This window comes from Thunnus albacares, chromosome 7, assembly GCF_914725855.1.
Source record: "Thunnus albacares chromosome 7, fThuAlb1.1, whole genome shotgun sequence".
Taxonomy (NCBI): domain Eukaryota; kingdom Metazoa; phylum Chordata; class Actinopteri; order Scombriformes; family Scombridae; genus Thunnus; species Thunnus albacares.
The window spans coordinates 25,195,898-25,212,189 of NC_058112.1; the positions used below are offsets into that span (position 1 = coordinate 25,195,898).

Here is a 16,292-nt window from a genome sequence, read left to right on the forward strand (position 1 = left end):
ACCTACTGGGAGAAAGATGTATTGTGTATGTTTTGTCAGTAGACTAAACTGAAAATCTTGTAAATAAAGAAGGTTATTTGAAACAAATATACTGTAACGCTTCTGTCACCTATATTTGATATTTGATGATATTTGATAAGCAGCATAGAATGAGCTATTACAATTCTGACAACAGCCAACAAATTAACTGTAATCTAATTTTTAGGATGGTTTCACACCTTTGACTGTGGCAGTCCGTGAAGACCATATTGAGATGGCTGAGTTCCTCCTGAAGGAGGGTGCCGATGTGAATTTTTTGGACCAAGACCAAAGGTCAGTACTAAACAGAGCACATTTGTGATACAGTACATTTGTAATGATCTTAATGTTACTGGATGGCTTGTTTACACTTGGTCATTTTACCTGCAGGTCTCCATTAATGATAGCTGCTGGCAATGGACAAATCGGTATGTTGCGTCTGCTCTTGCGGTTCGATGCAGATATTACACTAAAGGATACCAAAGGATGGTCAGCTGATGACTACGCCGTGATGAATGGGCATCATCCGTAAGCTGGGCTTCTCCCTTTGTCCCTCTTTGTTCCCTGTACATGCTCATGGTGCCTCTGCAAACCTGAAATTGAAGAAGCAAGTTCAAGCCAAACTCTCCAAAGACATTATAACATTTTCACTGTCTTGACTCTCTTTTAGTTGTTCCCTCCTCATAATTGAGCACGGTACCCAGAGGAAGGATGGGGCCTCCCTATCTCATCAAAGTCTGAGCAAAAAGAAGAAAAAAACGCTGCTGGGCAGTCCCTCCCAAGACGTTGAAGCAGGCTTCTCTTTGGGAGGACCAGCCACTGACAAAGATGGTATGGAGAGTTTTCTTCACATGATAATGAATGAAAGTGGAGTGAGAATATTATCACTTTAAAGTAGTATATATACTATTGTTGTGTCGATTCGTTATTGACCCTGATTATTTCATTTATTCCTCATGCAATACCCCTTGACTGGAACTAGAGCATGGAGCAAATGAAGCAGGGGGAGGTATTACTCCGCTTAGATGTAGATTTGTTTGCAAAATCAGTCAAATGCTGTCAATATCTTGCCAGTAAAGATCATTAACAGATATTAAATATGAAAGGGTACTCAGCCTACTCCTGTTTTTAGGAAATGCATTTTGTTTATGTTGCTTGGATTGTATTGCTTTGTGTGCCGCACTTTTCCAGCCTTTTAAGCCTTAGATGCTTTCAGTATTTAGCTACAGTATTTCTCAGTGTAAATATGAAAACGTAACATGAACCTGTCTTAAACTGATTCAGATGAGGTCAAGTGCTGAAAATAAGTTATTTTGCCTTGTTACAGATTTTGAGGACAATTCTCAGTCTGAGTCACTAAGTCGGTGAGCACATTTTTTTCTTTTCATGATCTGCAAATTACAATTACAATTGGTTTTCCAGTTTAAAACTTTTCTTCTTCAATCTGCAGGGTTTCAAAAAGTGCTGCTGATGAATGGCCTTCATCTGAAGATGACGATGAATCGGTTTTAGTTGAAAAGGTGGGTTGTTGTGCATGTTTTGTGTCTGTATACATCTTACCAAGACAGGGACACTTGTCTGTAGACTAAACTAAAAATCTGTTATTTGAAATTTTTGGATATTTGAAACAAATATTTTGTAATGCTTCTGTCACATAAACCTAAAATTCATCCTGACCCTTATTTCTTATGCTGTCTTTCAGAAACCACAGAAGGTAAACCTAAGGAAAATGATTGCATCGAAAAAGGGAGAAGGTACTAGAAATCTAACTAGTTTTACTTTTTAGTGTCCCTCCATAGTTTGTGATTTTTGGTAGTAATCTTTTATCCCTGCCCCTGTAGCCTCTGCATTGCCTGACAGATCCTTGAGCGGTACAGAATCTGAGCCCGAGAGTGAAAATAGAATCCAGAGAATCCCGTCCCTCCCAAAGGCTTTACCATCCAGCAAAGCCCTACAGCACCCAGTAGATCCCTCTCCCATTTCCTTCCTTTCCAAAGCATCCCCGATGACTTCTACCCCTCTTCCAAGCTACAGAAAGGTAAAATATTTGTGTTGAAGCTTTGTCACATACATTTCTATGACATCATTCTCTCCTTCTATTTTTCTTTCAAATGTGTAAAACAGCTGAGAAACACAAATTCTCAGAGCAGCCTTCAAGTAGTAAATCAAGGTCAGACTCTCAAGACGGAAGCCCAGAAGCTGAGGAGTCTGATGAAGAGGAGGAGGAGGAAGAGGAGGAGGAAGAAGAAGAAGAAGAAGAAGATGATGAGGAAGATGATGATGATGACGAAGATGAGGAGGATGAGGACGAAGAAGATGAAGAGGATGATGATGATGATGAAGAAGAAGACGATAATGAGGAAAGTGAAGAAGAGGAAGAAGAAGAGAATGAACGTGAGGATGAGGATGACAGCTGTGCAGCTTCTGTCAAGGCCGACACTCAGTTTGAAGACATACAGAAACCCTCTGTTACTGGTGCCCTTAAGATTATTGACAGTGCTGATGCTCAGAACATACCACGTACCGACACCTCTGACAACAATGAAACTAGTCCTGGTGTCGTACCTGGCAATGGTGCTAAAACTGACACTCAAAATAATGACAGCATCGGTCCAGCTGAAACATCAAGTTTTGCAATGCCAGTGACGTTAGATGTAGATGAGGATTGTGTCGTGTCAGCCATTAGGGTAGAATCCAAATTTTCCGATGAAGATGAAAGCCTTGGGAAGGAATGTATGTTGTCATCTGATCAAAACGTTATTTCAGACCTCGGTTCAACAGAAAACCCTTCAGCTAGCAAAGTTGAAGAGGACGAATTTGAGAGAGAATTGGAAAAGGATGATGATGACTCCTGGAGCAATAAACAAGAAAGCATTGGTTCAGTGTGGAATGACAGTGATGATAATGAAGATAAACAAACAGGGGCATTAGGTCGCAAAACAGTACTCTCTAATCGAAGAAATATGGCACCTCAGGATGGAAGAGTGGAAAATACAGGCAGTCCCTCCGATGCTGAAGATGACGAAGGATCAAAAGAAGAAGCTGTCAAAAAAGAAAAACGCAGATCCTCATGGGGCTCTTCATTAGAGGAAAGCGAGGGTAACAGATGTGACTCACCCAAAGAAGAGGACGAGATAAACGAGACTCTTGATCAGGAGAGTGATGTTCAAGCATCAGATTTGAAAAGCACATTGCCTCAACCAAAAGACCAGCCAGATTCCTCATGGGATTCTTCATCACCAGCGGTACCGTCTCCAAAACGTATCTCTCCCCACCAAACGATAGATGAACCTAAATCCTCTTTTGGATTTTCTTCAACGAGCACTCCTCAATCCAAAAACAGACTAGCTAAAACAACGGTAGATGAATCAGAGTGGGATTCTTCTTCTGAAAATCATGAGGCTCAGTCACAACTTGCTGAAGCAAATGTAACTGCACATCAGACTGGAGAGGAGCATTGTTCTGATGGCTCTTTGGAAGGTGAAGATAAAGACAGTATTATGAAAGAGTCAAATGACCCCTCCCCCGCTGTGTCAACAGTACCTGAGGAAGAAGATACAACCAGAAATCAAATATTAGATGACGATGAGGTTGAATCAATTGGTCAGTTATCACAAAAGGAAGGAAAATTAGACTCTGAGAACCAGAAAGATGATGAAAGTAGCTGGGATGATGAAGATGGAAGTGATGAGTCAGAAGAGCAGATGGCAAAGGATGATGAAGTTGCAGACTTGGTGTCACCAAAGTCGAGACCCAAAACTTCAATGGACAAGATGTTGGAAGAAGAAACTGAAGTAGATCTCTCAAAACCTGATGAAACAGATAATACTCTAGAGGATAACAGGCCAGAGGAAGAAGAGCTGTCAGGTGTTCAGGAAGACAATGCCAGCAAAGATGATGAGACAAGTGAGGATTCTGACAGCAAGGACCAAAATCTGCAGTATGATTTTGTCAGCGCCACAGTCAAAGTGTCTGTTGTAGGAGATGATTCTGATAATCTTGATGGTTGCACGAGACAAATAGGCAACAAATCTGAAAATGAAAATGAGGCTAGATTAACTGCATATGTTCCGTTGGAAAATGAAAGTGCAATTGTTCCTCAGACACAGGTGTCCTCAGATGACCTCAATGAAGAACCAATAAGGGAAAAGACTTTCTTAAGCCCACCCACTAGAGATGAAGCTGGTCAACACCATGATACAGATGGGAACACATTTTCTGAGGAAGCGTTACCTCAGACTGACATCGATGATGTTGATGTAGACTCACCTGATGAGGCAGAAAACTTGGGCATGAGATGTCCAGAGGTCAAAAACACTGAAGAGCTTGTCACTGAGGTAAAACTGCTGTGTAGTGGTAGATGTAGTGTAGCGGTTTCTGTAATGTAGCGTAGCTGTTTAGAATAAGGCCTCTTTAAACACCACTTTCATTTGAAATGTCGAAAGAGTTGGTGTCATCTAGTATCTTTTTTGATAGCCACTGCTTGCAGCCTTCCTTTTTTCCCCCAGATTCTTTTCCCACTCTGCATGGTGCTTTTCCCGTGATTAAATATGCCAAGCGGACACACAAAGTAGAACACATAATTATGAACAAACAACATTTTTTACACAGAAAGAAGATTCCACCGAGGATGAGAATGATGATAACGATGAAGAGGAAGAGGAGGAGGAGGAGGAGGAGGAGGAGAGGGATGATGAGGAGGAAGACGATATCTCTGAGGAAGATGATCAGCCTGAAGAAAGTGGAGATTCCCTTGATGCCGCGTCAGCTGTTCCTGAGACGGAAATTTCTAAAGATAAGAAAAGAGGTAAGGAGCAAATCATTCATAATAGATGTTCTGAACATGCTCTGGACAGCTGCATGTGCGTCATAGAAATATTGGTCCAATGATAAGACCTCAATGTATAGGTCATTCTAGTAGTCATAGGCAGTCTTTTCCTCCTCCTCCCATAGTTAGGGTTGCTAGCTTGAGCTATTTACTGACAACAAACATGGCAGCACCCATTTCTTCCAGCCACTTACCACTGTGAAATTGATCGTTTCTGGGGGGTCACACAAAACATCAAGTGATGCATGGATGCAATTTGCTGGAAATGTGACCGATCCACATAAAACTCATTCATTGGTTACTGCTGTTATATATTTGTATCATTTTAATTTGGTATGTATCATCATCATCTTTATCTTTATTCAAGTTTACAGTAAATGTTTCAAAAGTTTGGTGTTATAGTTATGGGCATCTACAGAAACATCCTCTAAATGTAGAGGGCTCCCCAAGTGCCAGCTTCTGGCCTTAATTTTTACCTTTACACTTTTACATTTATTCATTTGCCAGAAGCTTCTGTCCAAAGAGATACACAATCAATGAGCAGATGCTGAGAGTAACACTCAAAACAGTTCAAAATAGCTGACTACTGGCCTCTGTCTGGGCAGCTACTAGGATGCTTTGTGCTGATGTGAGAGGTCAAGGTTATGAGGTTCTTGACTTAACCTGGTTAACAAGATATTAACCAGCTCCTGCTCCTTGATGTTGTTTGATTTAATAATAGTTAAAAACACAGGCTGTTATTCTCCCTGAATTAAGACATTGTCTTTAGATGGGGGAACTTTCACCATATCATTATTACTGTAATAAATTTCAATGATGGATGGTCAATAATTAAGTGATTGTATTACCATATGTTATGTGTATTATGTTAACATGCTGCATCTGCTGCCCCTATTCAAGACACCCGGTATAACTCTGCAACCGCCATCACTTTTCAATATATGACCGTAATTAATCTACATCTGTTGAAATTTCATGCATAGATTTCCTTTCCGAGTTGGGTCTGGAGAAGGGAGAGGAAGAGCAAGATTCTTGGGACTCAGAGGTACAGTGAGAACAAATTTTGGAATACCTAGGATTATATGGTTGCCATATACATATTCACAGCTTGATTTTTCTTTTTCAGTCCCACTCTGAAAACCCCAGTGTGCCACACGAAGAGAAACAAAACTTGCAAAGTCTGAATCAAGAAGAGATGTCCCCTATTGAAGAGGAGATAAAAGAAAGTAAGTTTGTTTTATTTATTCCTTTTTTTTCCAAAGCAATCAAATCATTCCAAGCACCATTTCATGCTGCAGAAACAGTGTGACCTTATGTAATCATAATCAAAGAAAACTGCGCTTTAGTGTGTTAATGCTTGCATATTATCTGTGAGTAATGGTTCAAGCTTTCTATTTTTGGTCTAAATATAGCAATGAATATGCAGCGAAATATGACTTTGGTCAATAAAAACATCCTTTCCAATACATTTCTTTCGTAGACTTGTTTTATGTTCCCTCTTTTTTGAGAGGGGAAGGAGGCTATAGGATGGCAGAGCTAGAGCCTTGGAGGAGTGTAGGCAGGCCGAGAGGCAGCCAGGGAGAGGGTATGAATGTCTTGACTCATAGGTCTGAGGAACAGCATGTTAACTGTACCAGATGCCTGATTATCATTTCATGACCACCATAAGCGAATGCATGCAGCATACACAACTGCACCCCACCTGCTCCCCTTGAACCCCATTTTCCCAAATTTGGGACTCAGGTTCACATTTTGTAAGTCTGTCTTAGAATATTCACATGCCCTTATGTACATTTTAACAGTTATTGGTCGCTATAATTGTTCCTTTTGTCCATTCTGGCTGTTAAGAGATCCCCTCCTAATGTTATTTCAGTGTAAGTGATGAGGGACAAAACTTTCAATCCTCATTCTGTGCAAAAGTGTATCTACAGTTTAGCTAAAGCCTCATATATTAGTTTCAGCTGCACTTTGGAATCTCTTCCTCTCTCTCAAGATGAATGATTACAGCAACTAATAACTCTTTCAATGTAGCAATAGGCATGTTAGTAATGGTTTGAGATCAACTGGAAAAAATGTGAGCCTATCCAAAGGGTCACAGATGTTACTTTGCTTGCTTGGTCTCAAATAATATTGATAGTTAATCAGCATTAACTTCTCAGCATTCTTGGCTGATGCTGAACCTCTGTCCTAATAAAACCAGAGCAGGAGATCTAAATGCTTGTTTGATTTCTAACCATGTATCTTCATGCTGATTAACCATGAGCTCAACTGCATGGGAATGCTTTTTACAATGATCTGGCTAACTCATCCAACATCATGAGCACATTGTTTTGTCTTTTAAAGAAGTTATTGTCTCAAATATGACAGACAATGTTGCTTTTGCAGTTGTAACCAGCAATAATGGTGATAATGGAGGTGAACATGCTCATAAAGATGATTCTACACAGAAAGAGGTAGGTTCAGCATCAAAACGCCATAGAAAATAAATAAAATTGTGATTTGTTGGAGTCATAGCAATGTTTTTCCACTCTACCAGACTGAGAAGGCAAAATGGGAACCACTTTTGAGCAAACTTGAAGGAGGTTATAACCAAAAGACAGGTAAATGGAATAAACTCGAGTCCCATGATTCTTATTGGTCTAGGATCTATTTGAAGCAGGACTATTTGTCTTTAATATGGTATTTTGATTCTTTATTACAGACTTGATGGAAGAGCTAGGTCTGGGTGATGTTGATGATCTTGAAGGTAAGATGAAATATTTAATTCTACACTTTACTACACTACTCTATTTTTCACTCTCTTAAGTAGTGCAAGAAGCCTTTGTTTTTGTGCTTTAATTTGGTCGGCCTCTCTTTAACTTTCAAAAGCTAAATGTTTGTTCATGTTAGGTTTCTTTTGATTGTACAGAGCTTAAACCCAACGCACTTACGTCCTTTACTGGTTGACTGCTAGTAAATTGTCTTGCACTTACAGAGTGTCACCTAGTATCCACATCATTAAAACTTAACTTTCAAATACTATGGGGCAAATGTCTTTTGTTTTAAAACTTTTGGTTAAAGCACTATGTTGACAACGTGTGGCAACGTTGACTTTTCTACCCATTGTATGTTTCTGTCATCACACTTTTTGAAGCCCGAAAACCAGGTCAGTAAACATAAATGAGCTGATTAAATATTTAAGAAAATTAAGATTAACGTTGGTAGCTGTAGTTTCTCCTTTGAGACCTCATTTTGATACAGTGCAGTAGTGTAACAGCAGATTCCTTTGTCATGAATAAGTGTGTCATATAATGGTGTATGTACTCTAAGGATAGGTTCACATTTTTACAAGTCTGCCTTACAGCAGTAGTCATACATAGTGCCCATATCGGGGTTTTCCCTGGATTTTTTTGATGGAAGATGGCAAAGGCTGGAGAATGTGCGTGGTGCAGTATACACAGTCTGCACACATAGTCATGCACCTTTAGAGTGTTGTGCGCTTGTGAAAAAATCCATAGGAATTTAATTTTTATACCAAGATGAAACAAAAAGATGAAAATAAAGGTTGATAAATTATGGTGTTGATTTTGTGGGCCTGGGATGATATGCTTATCCCCCGATTCGATACTATCATGATACCTGGGTACCGATTTGATTCAGAATCGATTCTCGATTCAAAACGAATGAATAGAAAAGGGTGCTCTATTTTCAGTCTCTTGCTCCAGTGTACTGCAGCCTTTTTACATAAAAAATGAATTGATTAATTTGAAAGCATCTTACAGTCTCCTGTCTGTATGAGAATAACAAACTGAGGGGAAGGAAGAGTGCTCCACTGTGTTATGAACATCATGTCTCCAGCAGTGGAGAGCAGCCTTTCTGCTGCACCGTTAGCTCCGGGGAAAGCCATAGCTGTCGAACACGCTGAGTAGGTTTTTGAGGTGAAACAGACTGAGCATTGAGTTATTTTCTTCACCTCAGGGTTGGTTTAAGTTTTTTAAGTGTTGCAGTGTGTGTTGGTCAGCCGGTCTTGTTTGTTACTGCTGGAGTTCACTGCACCGCTCCACTGATTGACGGCGTAGAAAATTCATATATACTTCAGATTCGTCTCATCATGGCAGAGGTAATTATTTAGTTCCTAAATCAAAACATGCTTGCAACTGCTGCCTTTTTTGAAGACTACATGTGCGCACAGTGCACTGTCCAGGTGCTGCACTGCACACAGTCGAGTTCTGCCTTTTTTGTTCTGTCAACATCAAATGCTGGAATTCTCAACAAAGGCAGTGGCCAGTAATACAAAGACCTTTGAGTTAGATAGGCAGGGAAAACCCTGCCCATATAAACATTGAAACATTGGAACAACTTTGAACGCTATCAACGCTATCACTTACACTGGAAGTACGTTTGGAAGGGATTTCATCACAGCCAGTATGGACAGGAGGAATGATTACAGGAAAAAAAACCTTCCAATGTTCATATGGGCCCCTGACTATTGTTCTAAGACAAACCTGAATAAATATGAACCTATCCTTTAAGGCCTGCAGTCATAGTGGTACTCCTAATAAGTATCAAACCCCTACTTCTGGCAGTGATGATATCACGGTGTGCACACTACCAACAACTTCTCATTGTGTTAATGCTACAGATGCATCAGACTGGGACACAGCCAGTACTACCAGTAAGAGAACCCTGCCTGGCCGCAGACTGCCCTCCCCTGGAATTGAGGAATCCCCAGAATGCCCCGATCCACCTGTTAAGGAGAAGGAGGAGGAAGACATCTCTCCAGCAGCACCCCTCACACCTCGGAGGAGCTTCAACTTGGACAAGAAACAGCTCAGCTCACCTCAACATGTGCCCCATCCCACACCTCGTGTAAGGAAGATGGTGCTTCAGAAACCAGAGAGCGAAGAAGGTAAGGTGTTTTCAGACAATTCCTGTGCTTTCTTACTTTACTTTAATGAATGTGCATGTCATCCGAACAAAGGATTTAAGCACATAATTTTCTTTTTCTCTTGCTCTCACTCAGAATCAGACTGGGAGCCAGACAATTTAACATCTTCTCGCAAAACAGCCAAAACTGACAATCAGCTGCAGAATATAGCTGAGCTTCAGGCAGCGGTTAGATCAGGTAAGGCTCATTGATCATTTTAAGCAGGCCTATTTATGTGCTAATGCCCAGTGCTTTTTATAAAGCTGCCTATGTCCTTCTTAGGTTCCCCTGAGGTCTCACCAGTGGCAAGAGACAGTAAAAGTAATGTTGAATCTGACGAGGAGCAACAAAAGGTGAGAAATAATCAGAAATTTACATTCCTACCACAGTCTTAACATATTTTGAGTCCCCCTGTGTGATTGTTGTCCCAGGCATGACAGCATCACCCATGCTTTCCCAGTCATAGGAAAAATTAGTTCAAATGGCAAGAGGATATATCATTAAGAGTGTATGTCATTCATTCACTGGGGATCCTCAGAGCCTGTGTTTTCCTTTTAACTCCTCTCAATAAGCCGCATATACATCTGTTTTACTGACTTTTCACTTCACACTTTTGTTTAGAAGAAGAAATGTTTACTTCACCAGAAATCACAGGTTTTGTTTTAAAGTGTAACAAATGATGAGCAAGTTGTAGCTTATCCCAAATAAATTTTTGTTAACATACCTATATTTAAAATGTAATTTGCTAACATTATAAATAAAAAAGTGTATTAGGATGCAATATTGAAATGCCTCCATATTTATGTGAATATTGGATGTTCTATTTGAAGTCAAATCTTGGTTTTAGCATTTTTGTCTTGTCTGTTTTGTGTTTTTCTTGTCCAACCATGCCATCAAAGGAGAAAGATGATGCATTAGATACATGTGAGTTAGATGTAAATAACCCATACCCATCTGGTCAGATGGGCTCTGACAGTGAAGAAAAGGATAATGAGTTCAAAGATCAACACAGTCCTGAGGAAAAAGGCAAAGCGGGCGGTGACGTTCCATGGGAGAAACGTTATGAGAAACTCTGGGTAGAAGTGGAGAAAAGGGAAGTAAAATCCACCTTCAAGAATGTTGCTGGCCAATTGAAAGAGCTGTTTAAATCTAGATGTACTGCAGAAGATGTCACAGAAGAAGAGCAGGCCACGGCTGAGTCTACCTCAGCAGAAGAAGAGTCAAGTGATGAAGAAGAAGGGGAAGTCATTGTACGCCCCACAGCCAGAGCAAGGAGTGCGGTCCTCCTTACCATACCCGAGCAGAGGGAATCTGGACTGGAAGACTCTGAGTCAACTGACCCCCCAGCTTCTGATGATGTTCTGGAGGAGAGCAGGTCTCCCTCACCTCAACCCACCACAGCAAAGAGAGACAGCAACTTAAATCCTTCCACCGCAGCTTTTACCGATGCTCACACAAGACCTGTGTCTGATGTTGACCGGAGCTCATTCATAAAAGATGAGGACAAACTTGGGCCATTCCGCAAACAACAGCTGGAGCTTATATTAAAGGACGCCCCTGATAATCCATATGAAACTGAGAAGAACCTTGTCAGCTCAGAAGAGGATCCTGAAGAGTTTGCTAAGTCTAAGCCTCGCTCGCTACGCAAACGTCCTGCATCTGTCCCAGGCGCTCCTGATGAAGAGTTGGAAGAGGACTTCGAAAGGTTTAAGTTTGAGGTAGGGATGCTGAAGTTTGTCTTCCTGGATACGGAGAAAGAAAAAGCCCAACTCCAAAAAGAGGTAGAGGATGGCCGCCCCTTTTTCCAGTAGTCCCTTGCCTCTCTTTCTCTTCGTTTTATACATGTACTTAATTTCATACATGTACCTAATTTCTTTTCTTTTAATCAGCTCTTTCAAAGGGCCATACACCATGACCTCATCTTATTTCTTTCTTTTGTTAAATGTTCATTTTCCATGTCTTAATACTCGTTTTCCTTTGTGTGATTTCATGTGGAAGAGTCGATCTTGCTTGTTCCTCCGTCCATTTTTGTGTCTTTTTATGTACATTTAAAGACAAGTAGAATTAAATAGTAGTTGAATGTCATTTTCACTGCACTCAAGAAGACTTTGGTAATGTTTTGCAGTTACATTTTTTTGTCGTTTGGCTTTCTGGATTGTTGTCCAAAACTACAGAAAGTTCAGTCTTGTTTCTTCTTTAGTAGTGACGTGTTCATCGTGCATGAGCTTTGCATGTGTCTTTATGTGGAATAAGCTGTGTTGCATACACTGCATTAACTCTCACTAGGTGATGTGTGAAGATGATGTAACTAATAGCCTTCTTTGCCCCTAAAAGAAGAGCAGTTGTAACAATCTGGCAATTGCTGATTTCTTTTTTTACTTTGAAATGCATGTTGTGCTGAAGTTGGCCCTTTTTATAAATGCAGGCATTTCCTAAAAAGATTAACCTCCCTGCGATGAACAGATTTATGTACACTATTTTTGGCCAGCCTTTTTAATGCTTGAGTAAAAAAGCTTTTTACGACACAATGTGGTAGATTGATTCAATGGCGAACAGCACTGATGTGGTCATATTAATAGCATACAGTATAAACTGGAAAGCAATGCTGTAGTGTGTAGCTCATGAGGAAAAGCCTTTGAATTCTTTAGATTCTAGGTTTAGGTTTGAAAAGCTCTCTACTATAAAGACCTCCTCTTGTTTTGGATTGTTTGCAATTTATTCAGACTTTCCAAGATGCAATTTTTCTAGTTCAGTTACTGAAAATGCCACAGTGAGCACTACAATTCGTGGAATCGTGCATCTTTGTAATTAACTGAAAATACCACGTCAAATAGAGTAACCACACTAGGTGTTAGGTCTCCCAAGGGAGGGGTGACACTAAATTATGTATGACAAAGTGTACAAGTACTTGGTCCAAAACGCATATTAAAAGGCTGGCCCAAACGTATTTCACTTTGGATCCATCTGTCAAGTCCAGTTACCAAATATTTACCCTTGTCTTTTCAGGTCGGCAAAGAGACAGCAAAGACTGCTGTGGAGGTGCAAAAATCCGGTGCTTCCTGGGATACTGGTGGAACGGCATCGGAAGGAGTGGGTACTGAGAAACCTGAGACCAGGCTAGGATGCCGAAAAGAGCTGTCAAGTCAAGTTGGAGCCACTCAACAGGAGCAGCGGCCGGCAGTCACCAAGAGGTATGCACTGTTTATATTATTATTATTATGAACATTATTAGCAGATGCTGAATATTACTCTTGCAATTTCAAAACACCATATTTATGAACCTCTTCTAAATTTGGAAATCAGACATTATCCAGAACAGGAGGATTTTTTGTCCCTTTTTGTGTAAGTTTGTATTGATGATACATTTGTTTTTGAATGACACATTCAGCAGGAAGAGCCCAGTCAAAAATAGTATTTTATTGATTCAATTTAATAAGGTATGTCTTCTGCAATACCGCCCAGGGCTCCAAAGTGTAGATGTAACAACTCATTGACTATCAGGTCGTTTGCTCTCCATAGCACCAGCAGGGCACCGGTGCAATTGCAACTCCCACTCCAGCAGACCTACAATAACAGCAAACAGGAAGGACAAGCTGTAGTGGAGACCTTACAGCTGGAGCTGGTCAGAGGGGCCCGGGGCAGCAGAGCCCCTCAGACCAACACTCATGTTAATGGGGATCCTCTCTCTGTGTTTGACGATAGCACTTTAAGTGAAGTGTCGGACGATGAAGGAAGGTATATATGCAGTATGCCACTTTTTTTTTTTATATCAATTTCACCTCTCTGTCACTAACCCAGAGGGTGTGTTCAGACTGAACGCAATGTGACTTGTGGAGGCGGCATGATTACATACAAAGTCAGGGAAAGAAGCCTGTGAATATGAACATACTCAGATGCGCTAGGTGGTGCAAATTGAGGTGTCCATGCAAGGTGAAAATGTTTCAACTTAAAGAGATACAATGAAAAAGGAGAACTAGTGGAACTTTTGCTTCTTTGGAGTTATGAGATTATGTCTGTGTGGTCGGTGCATTGGCTTTTTGTGGTGAATAAACATGAACATGACATATAAACTGAGGTGAAAATTCACTTTGCGTTCAATCCGAACAAACCTTTACACTATCGGTGGTGGGTAATAATCAGGAGGCGCTTATTCTTGATTTTGATTATCTTCTTCCCAAAATAGTTGCATGACTAACCACAGATTTATTTTAAAAACGGGATAGTATACTGCATTATACCATTACACTTCCAACAACTCTTCTCGACATCTCAAAGATACTGAGTTTGAGATGCACAAGCATCCGTTTCCCCAATAACGCCTGTTTTTCTTCCCTGTGTTTGCTGGCCTCAGGTTGCCAACTAGAGAACAGCAGAAAAACGAGGTAAAACACAGATTTCGTCAGTAACAATTTATTGCAGTTTGCATTTTTCCGTCTACAATGAGAAATTAAATTAAGATGACGTTTTCTTTTCATATTCAGAACCCTGAAGAAATGGAGATGGCAGAAGACTTTGATGAACTCACTCAGTCATCGGACACAGCCACAGATGACATTGACTCTCCCACTTCAGGCTATCGTCATGCGTCGCTCCTCATTCAGAAGCTGGACTCAGCCACTTTGGGTACTGATTCAGCTGATTCTGATGCTGAATTATTTAATAATAAGTCATTTGTAGCAGTTTTGAGGAGTTGGTTACTCGATCGATTGTACTTCTCATTTTTTTGCATTTTTGCAAGATACATAATGCACCTCTGAATCTCTTGATCTGGTTTTCACTCAGTCTCTGAAGATTCCATTTCAGACTCTGTCATATTATATCTCTCAGACTCCAGAAGCATGGTGAAGCTGCAGAACATTTTCCACGAATATGAGCGCACCATCCAAAAGGCAAGAAGCCATCATGGGTCACTGAAGGACAAGGTGAGCCAGTTGGATATAGAGAGGGCAGAGTTGAAGAGCTCTCTAGAGGAAGTCAAAGATGTTAAGTCTGCCTTGGAGCGCAACCAGCTGGAGTTGCAGACTGAAGTCGCAAACCTCAAGTAAGAACTACTTCCTTTCCTAGAAATCTAGAGTACCATGTAGTCATTTCTTGTCTCCTCATATTTTGTATGTCATACCTGTCTGTCCTTTTTTTTTTGCCTATTTTATAGACATGTTAAAAAACAATTCACATTTTGTTTTTTTCTCCTCACTTGAAATTTCCATCCGACAATTGATATAGATTTCAGCTGAAACAGGAGCAAGAAAATGGCCGAAATGCCACCATGATGTACAACACCACCAGAGATAAACTGAGAAGGACAGAGGAGCAGCAGCAGTTTGAGGTTCAGGAGAGACAGAAGGTGGAACTCACCCTCAGGAACCTGGAGCTGGAGATGAGAACACTGGTCAACAACATGAAACAGGTACACCCTTGTGAACTGTGATTTTGTTATAATGTTTTGATTGTGTTGATATAATATGTGTGTTTTCATATGTAACTTAGCTTTTGTCCGTTTTGCATACAGTATGTATTTTGTACAGTGAGTAATAATTGTTTTATGACATTTATAATTTATGGGCATGCTACGAGGGGTTTATGAGTGTTTTATTAATAGTTGTCTTGTCGGGTAGTTATTTGGTGTATGTATGATTATTACATTAATACGTAATATGTCAACCACCCAGCTTGAGGAGGACCACAGTGAGACTCAGAGGCTGCTGGCTCAGGAGCGCAGTGCACGGACCCTGCAGGAGAATCTGCTCAATAGCCATCTCCGTAAGCAGCAGGAGATAGAGGAGGAGAACAAAATAAACCTTAGCAAAAGCAATGAGGTAATTCCAACAAAAGTGGTATCCATCCATTTAGACAATATTATCCTTGGTTTATGGTTTAGATGTGTTATTGTAAATGTTTGCACCAACTGATGTAGTAGCTTTAAGCTTCTAAAAAGTCTAGAAATTGTGAAATAAGAGTGATGCAGTGTGGTGATGCTGATAGTATTTGTATATATTAAATCCTGGTAATTTGAAATCCAAACCATTGTCCACAGGCCTTGTCTCAGCTCACTGAGGCCAGTGATAGGGAGAGGGAGCTGCTCCAGCAGAATTCTACCTTACAGGAGCAGCTGAGCATCCTGAGAACAGACCTTGAGCGTTTGCAGGCCAACGGCAGCCTCAAAGAGAGACACCTTGTAGAGGAGAATGAGGCCCTCAAGGAACAGCTAGAAGATGCTCGGCGAGATCTGAAACTCAACAGTGATGCTCTGACCCAGACTGTCTTCACCTGCAATAACCAGATGACCACCTTAAAGTCAGAGTTGGCTATAACCACAACCCGCCTGGAGAATGAGCGGCAGGCTCGTGAGACTTTGGCGACAGAGGTCGAGTCAGCTCGTACCCGCCTGGTTGGGGCCGTACAGGAGGCTGAGCGTTGTCAGGCAGCTCACACAGACACGGAGAAAGCTTTGCTCCGGGAGAAGGAGGAACACCAGCGTCTTAAAGACAAATTCTCAAGTTAGTAGTTTTACCGTATACAGTCCACTTTTTTATATGAAAT

At 40.8% G+C, this 16,292-nt stretch overlaps 1 protein-coding gene across 10 annotated transcripts in view; it reads left to right on the forward strand.

Annotated features, from left to right (window-relative positions):
• Window positions 1–16,292, forward strand: part of si:ch211-272n13.3 (ankyrin repeat domain-containing protein 26) — a 29,357-nt gene that overhangs the window by 3,644 nt on the left and 9,421 nt on the right. For 5 of the 10 annotated variants that reach the window (XR_006404159.1, XM_044356365.1, XM_044356369.1 and 2 more), the window contains exons 5-32: window positions 206–312; window positions 409–546; window positions 689–849; window positions 1,001–1,027; window positions 1,346–1,382; window positions 1,469–1,538; window positions 1,721–1,772; window positions 1,860–2,056; window positions 4,122–4,355; window positions 4,630–4,825; window positions 5,830–5,891; window positions 5,973–6,072; window positions 6,327–6,431; window positions 7,232–7,299; window positions 7,383–7,446; window positions 7,548–7,592; window positions 9,468–9,734; window positions 9,849–9,950; window positions 10,035–10,105; window positions 10,652–11,470; window positions 12,759–12,943; window positions 13,272–13,487; window positions 14,104–14,134; window positions 14,234–14,375; window positions 14,580–14,793; window positions 14,976–15,159; window positions 15,422–15,568; window positions 15,787–16,249. Coding sequence is in view for 9 of the 10 variants with exons in the window: in XM_044356365.1 (XP_044212300.1) it covers window positions 206–312; window positions 409–546; window positions 689–849; window positions 1,001–1,027; window positions 1,346–1,382; window positions 1,469–1,538; window positions 1,721–1,772; window positions 1,860–2,056; window positions 4,122–4,355; window positions 4,630–4,825; window positions 5,830–5,891; window positions 5,973–6,072; window positions 6,327–6,431; window positions 7,232–7,299; window positions 7,383–7,446; window positions 7,548–7,592; window positions 9,468–9,734; window positions 9,849–9,950; window positions 10,035–10,105; window positions 10,652–11,470; window positions 12,759–12,943; window positions 13,272–13,487; window positions 14,104–14,134; window positions 14,234–14,375; window positions 14,580–14,793; window positions 14,976–15,159; window positions 15,422–15,568; window positions 15,787–16,249 (4,504 nt within the window). In the remaining variant the exon portion in view is untranslated. The remainder of the gene's footprint in view (window positions 1–205; window positions 313–408; window positions 547–688; window positions 850–1,000; window positions 1,028–1,345; window positions 1,383–1,468; window positions 1,539–1,720; window positions 1,773–1,859; window positions 2,057–4,121; window positions 4,356–4,629; window positions 4,826–5,829; window positions 5,892–5,972; window positions 6,073–6,326; window positions 6,432–7,231; window positions 7,300–7,382; window positions 7,447–7,547; window positions 7,593–9,467; window positions 9,735–9,848; window positions 9,951–10,034; window positions 10,106–10,651; window positions 11,471–12,758; window positions 12,944–13,271; window positions 13,488–14,103; window positions 14,135–14,233; window positions 14,376–14,579; window positions 14,794–14,975; window positions 15,160–15,421; window positions 15,569–15,786; window positions 16,250–16,292) is intronic. The other 5 variants (XM_044356371.1, XM_044356370.1, XM_044356368.1 and 2 more) reach the window with 5 other exon arrangements.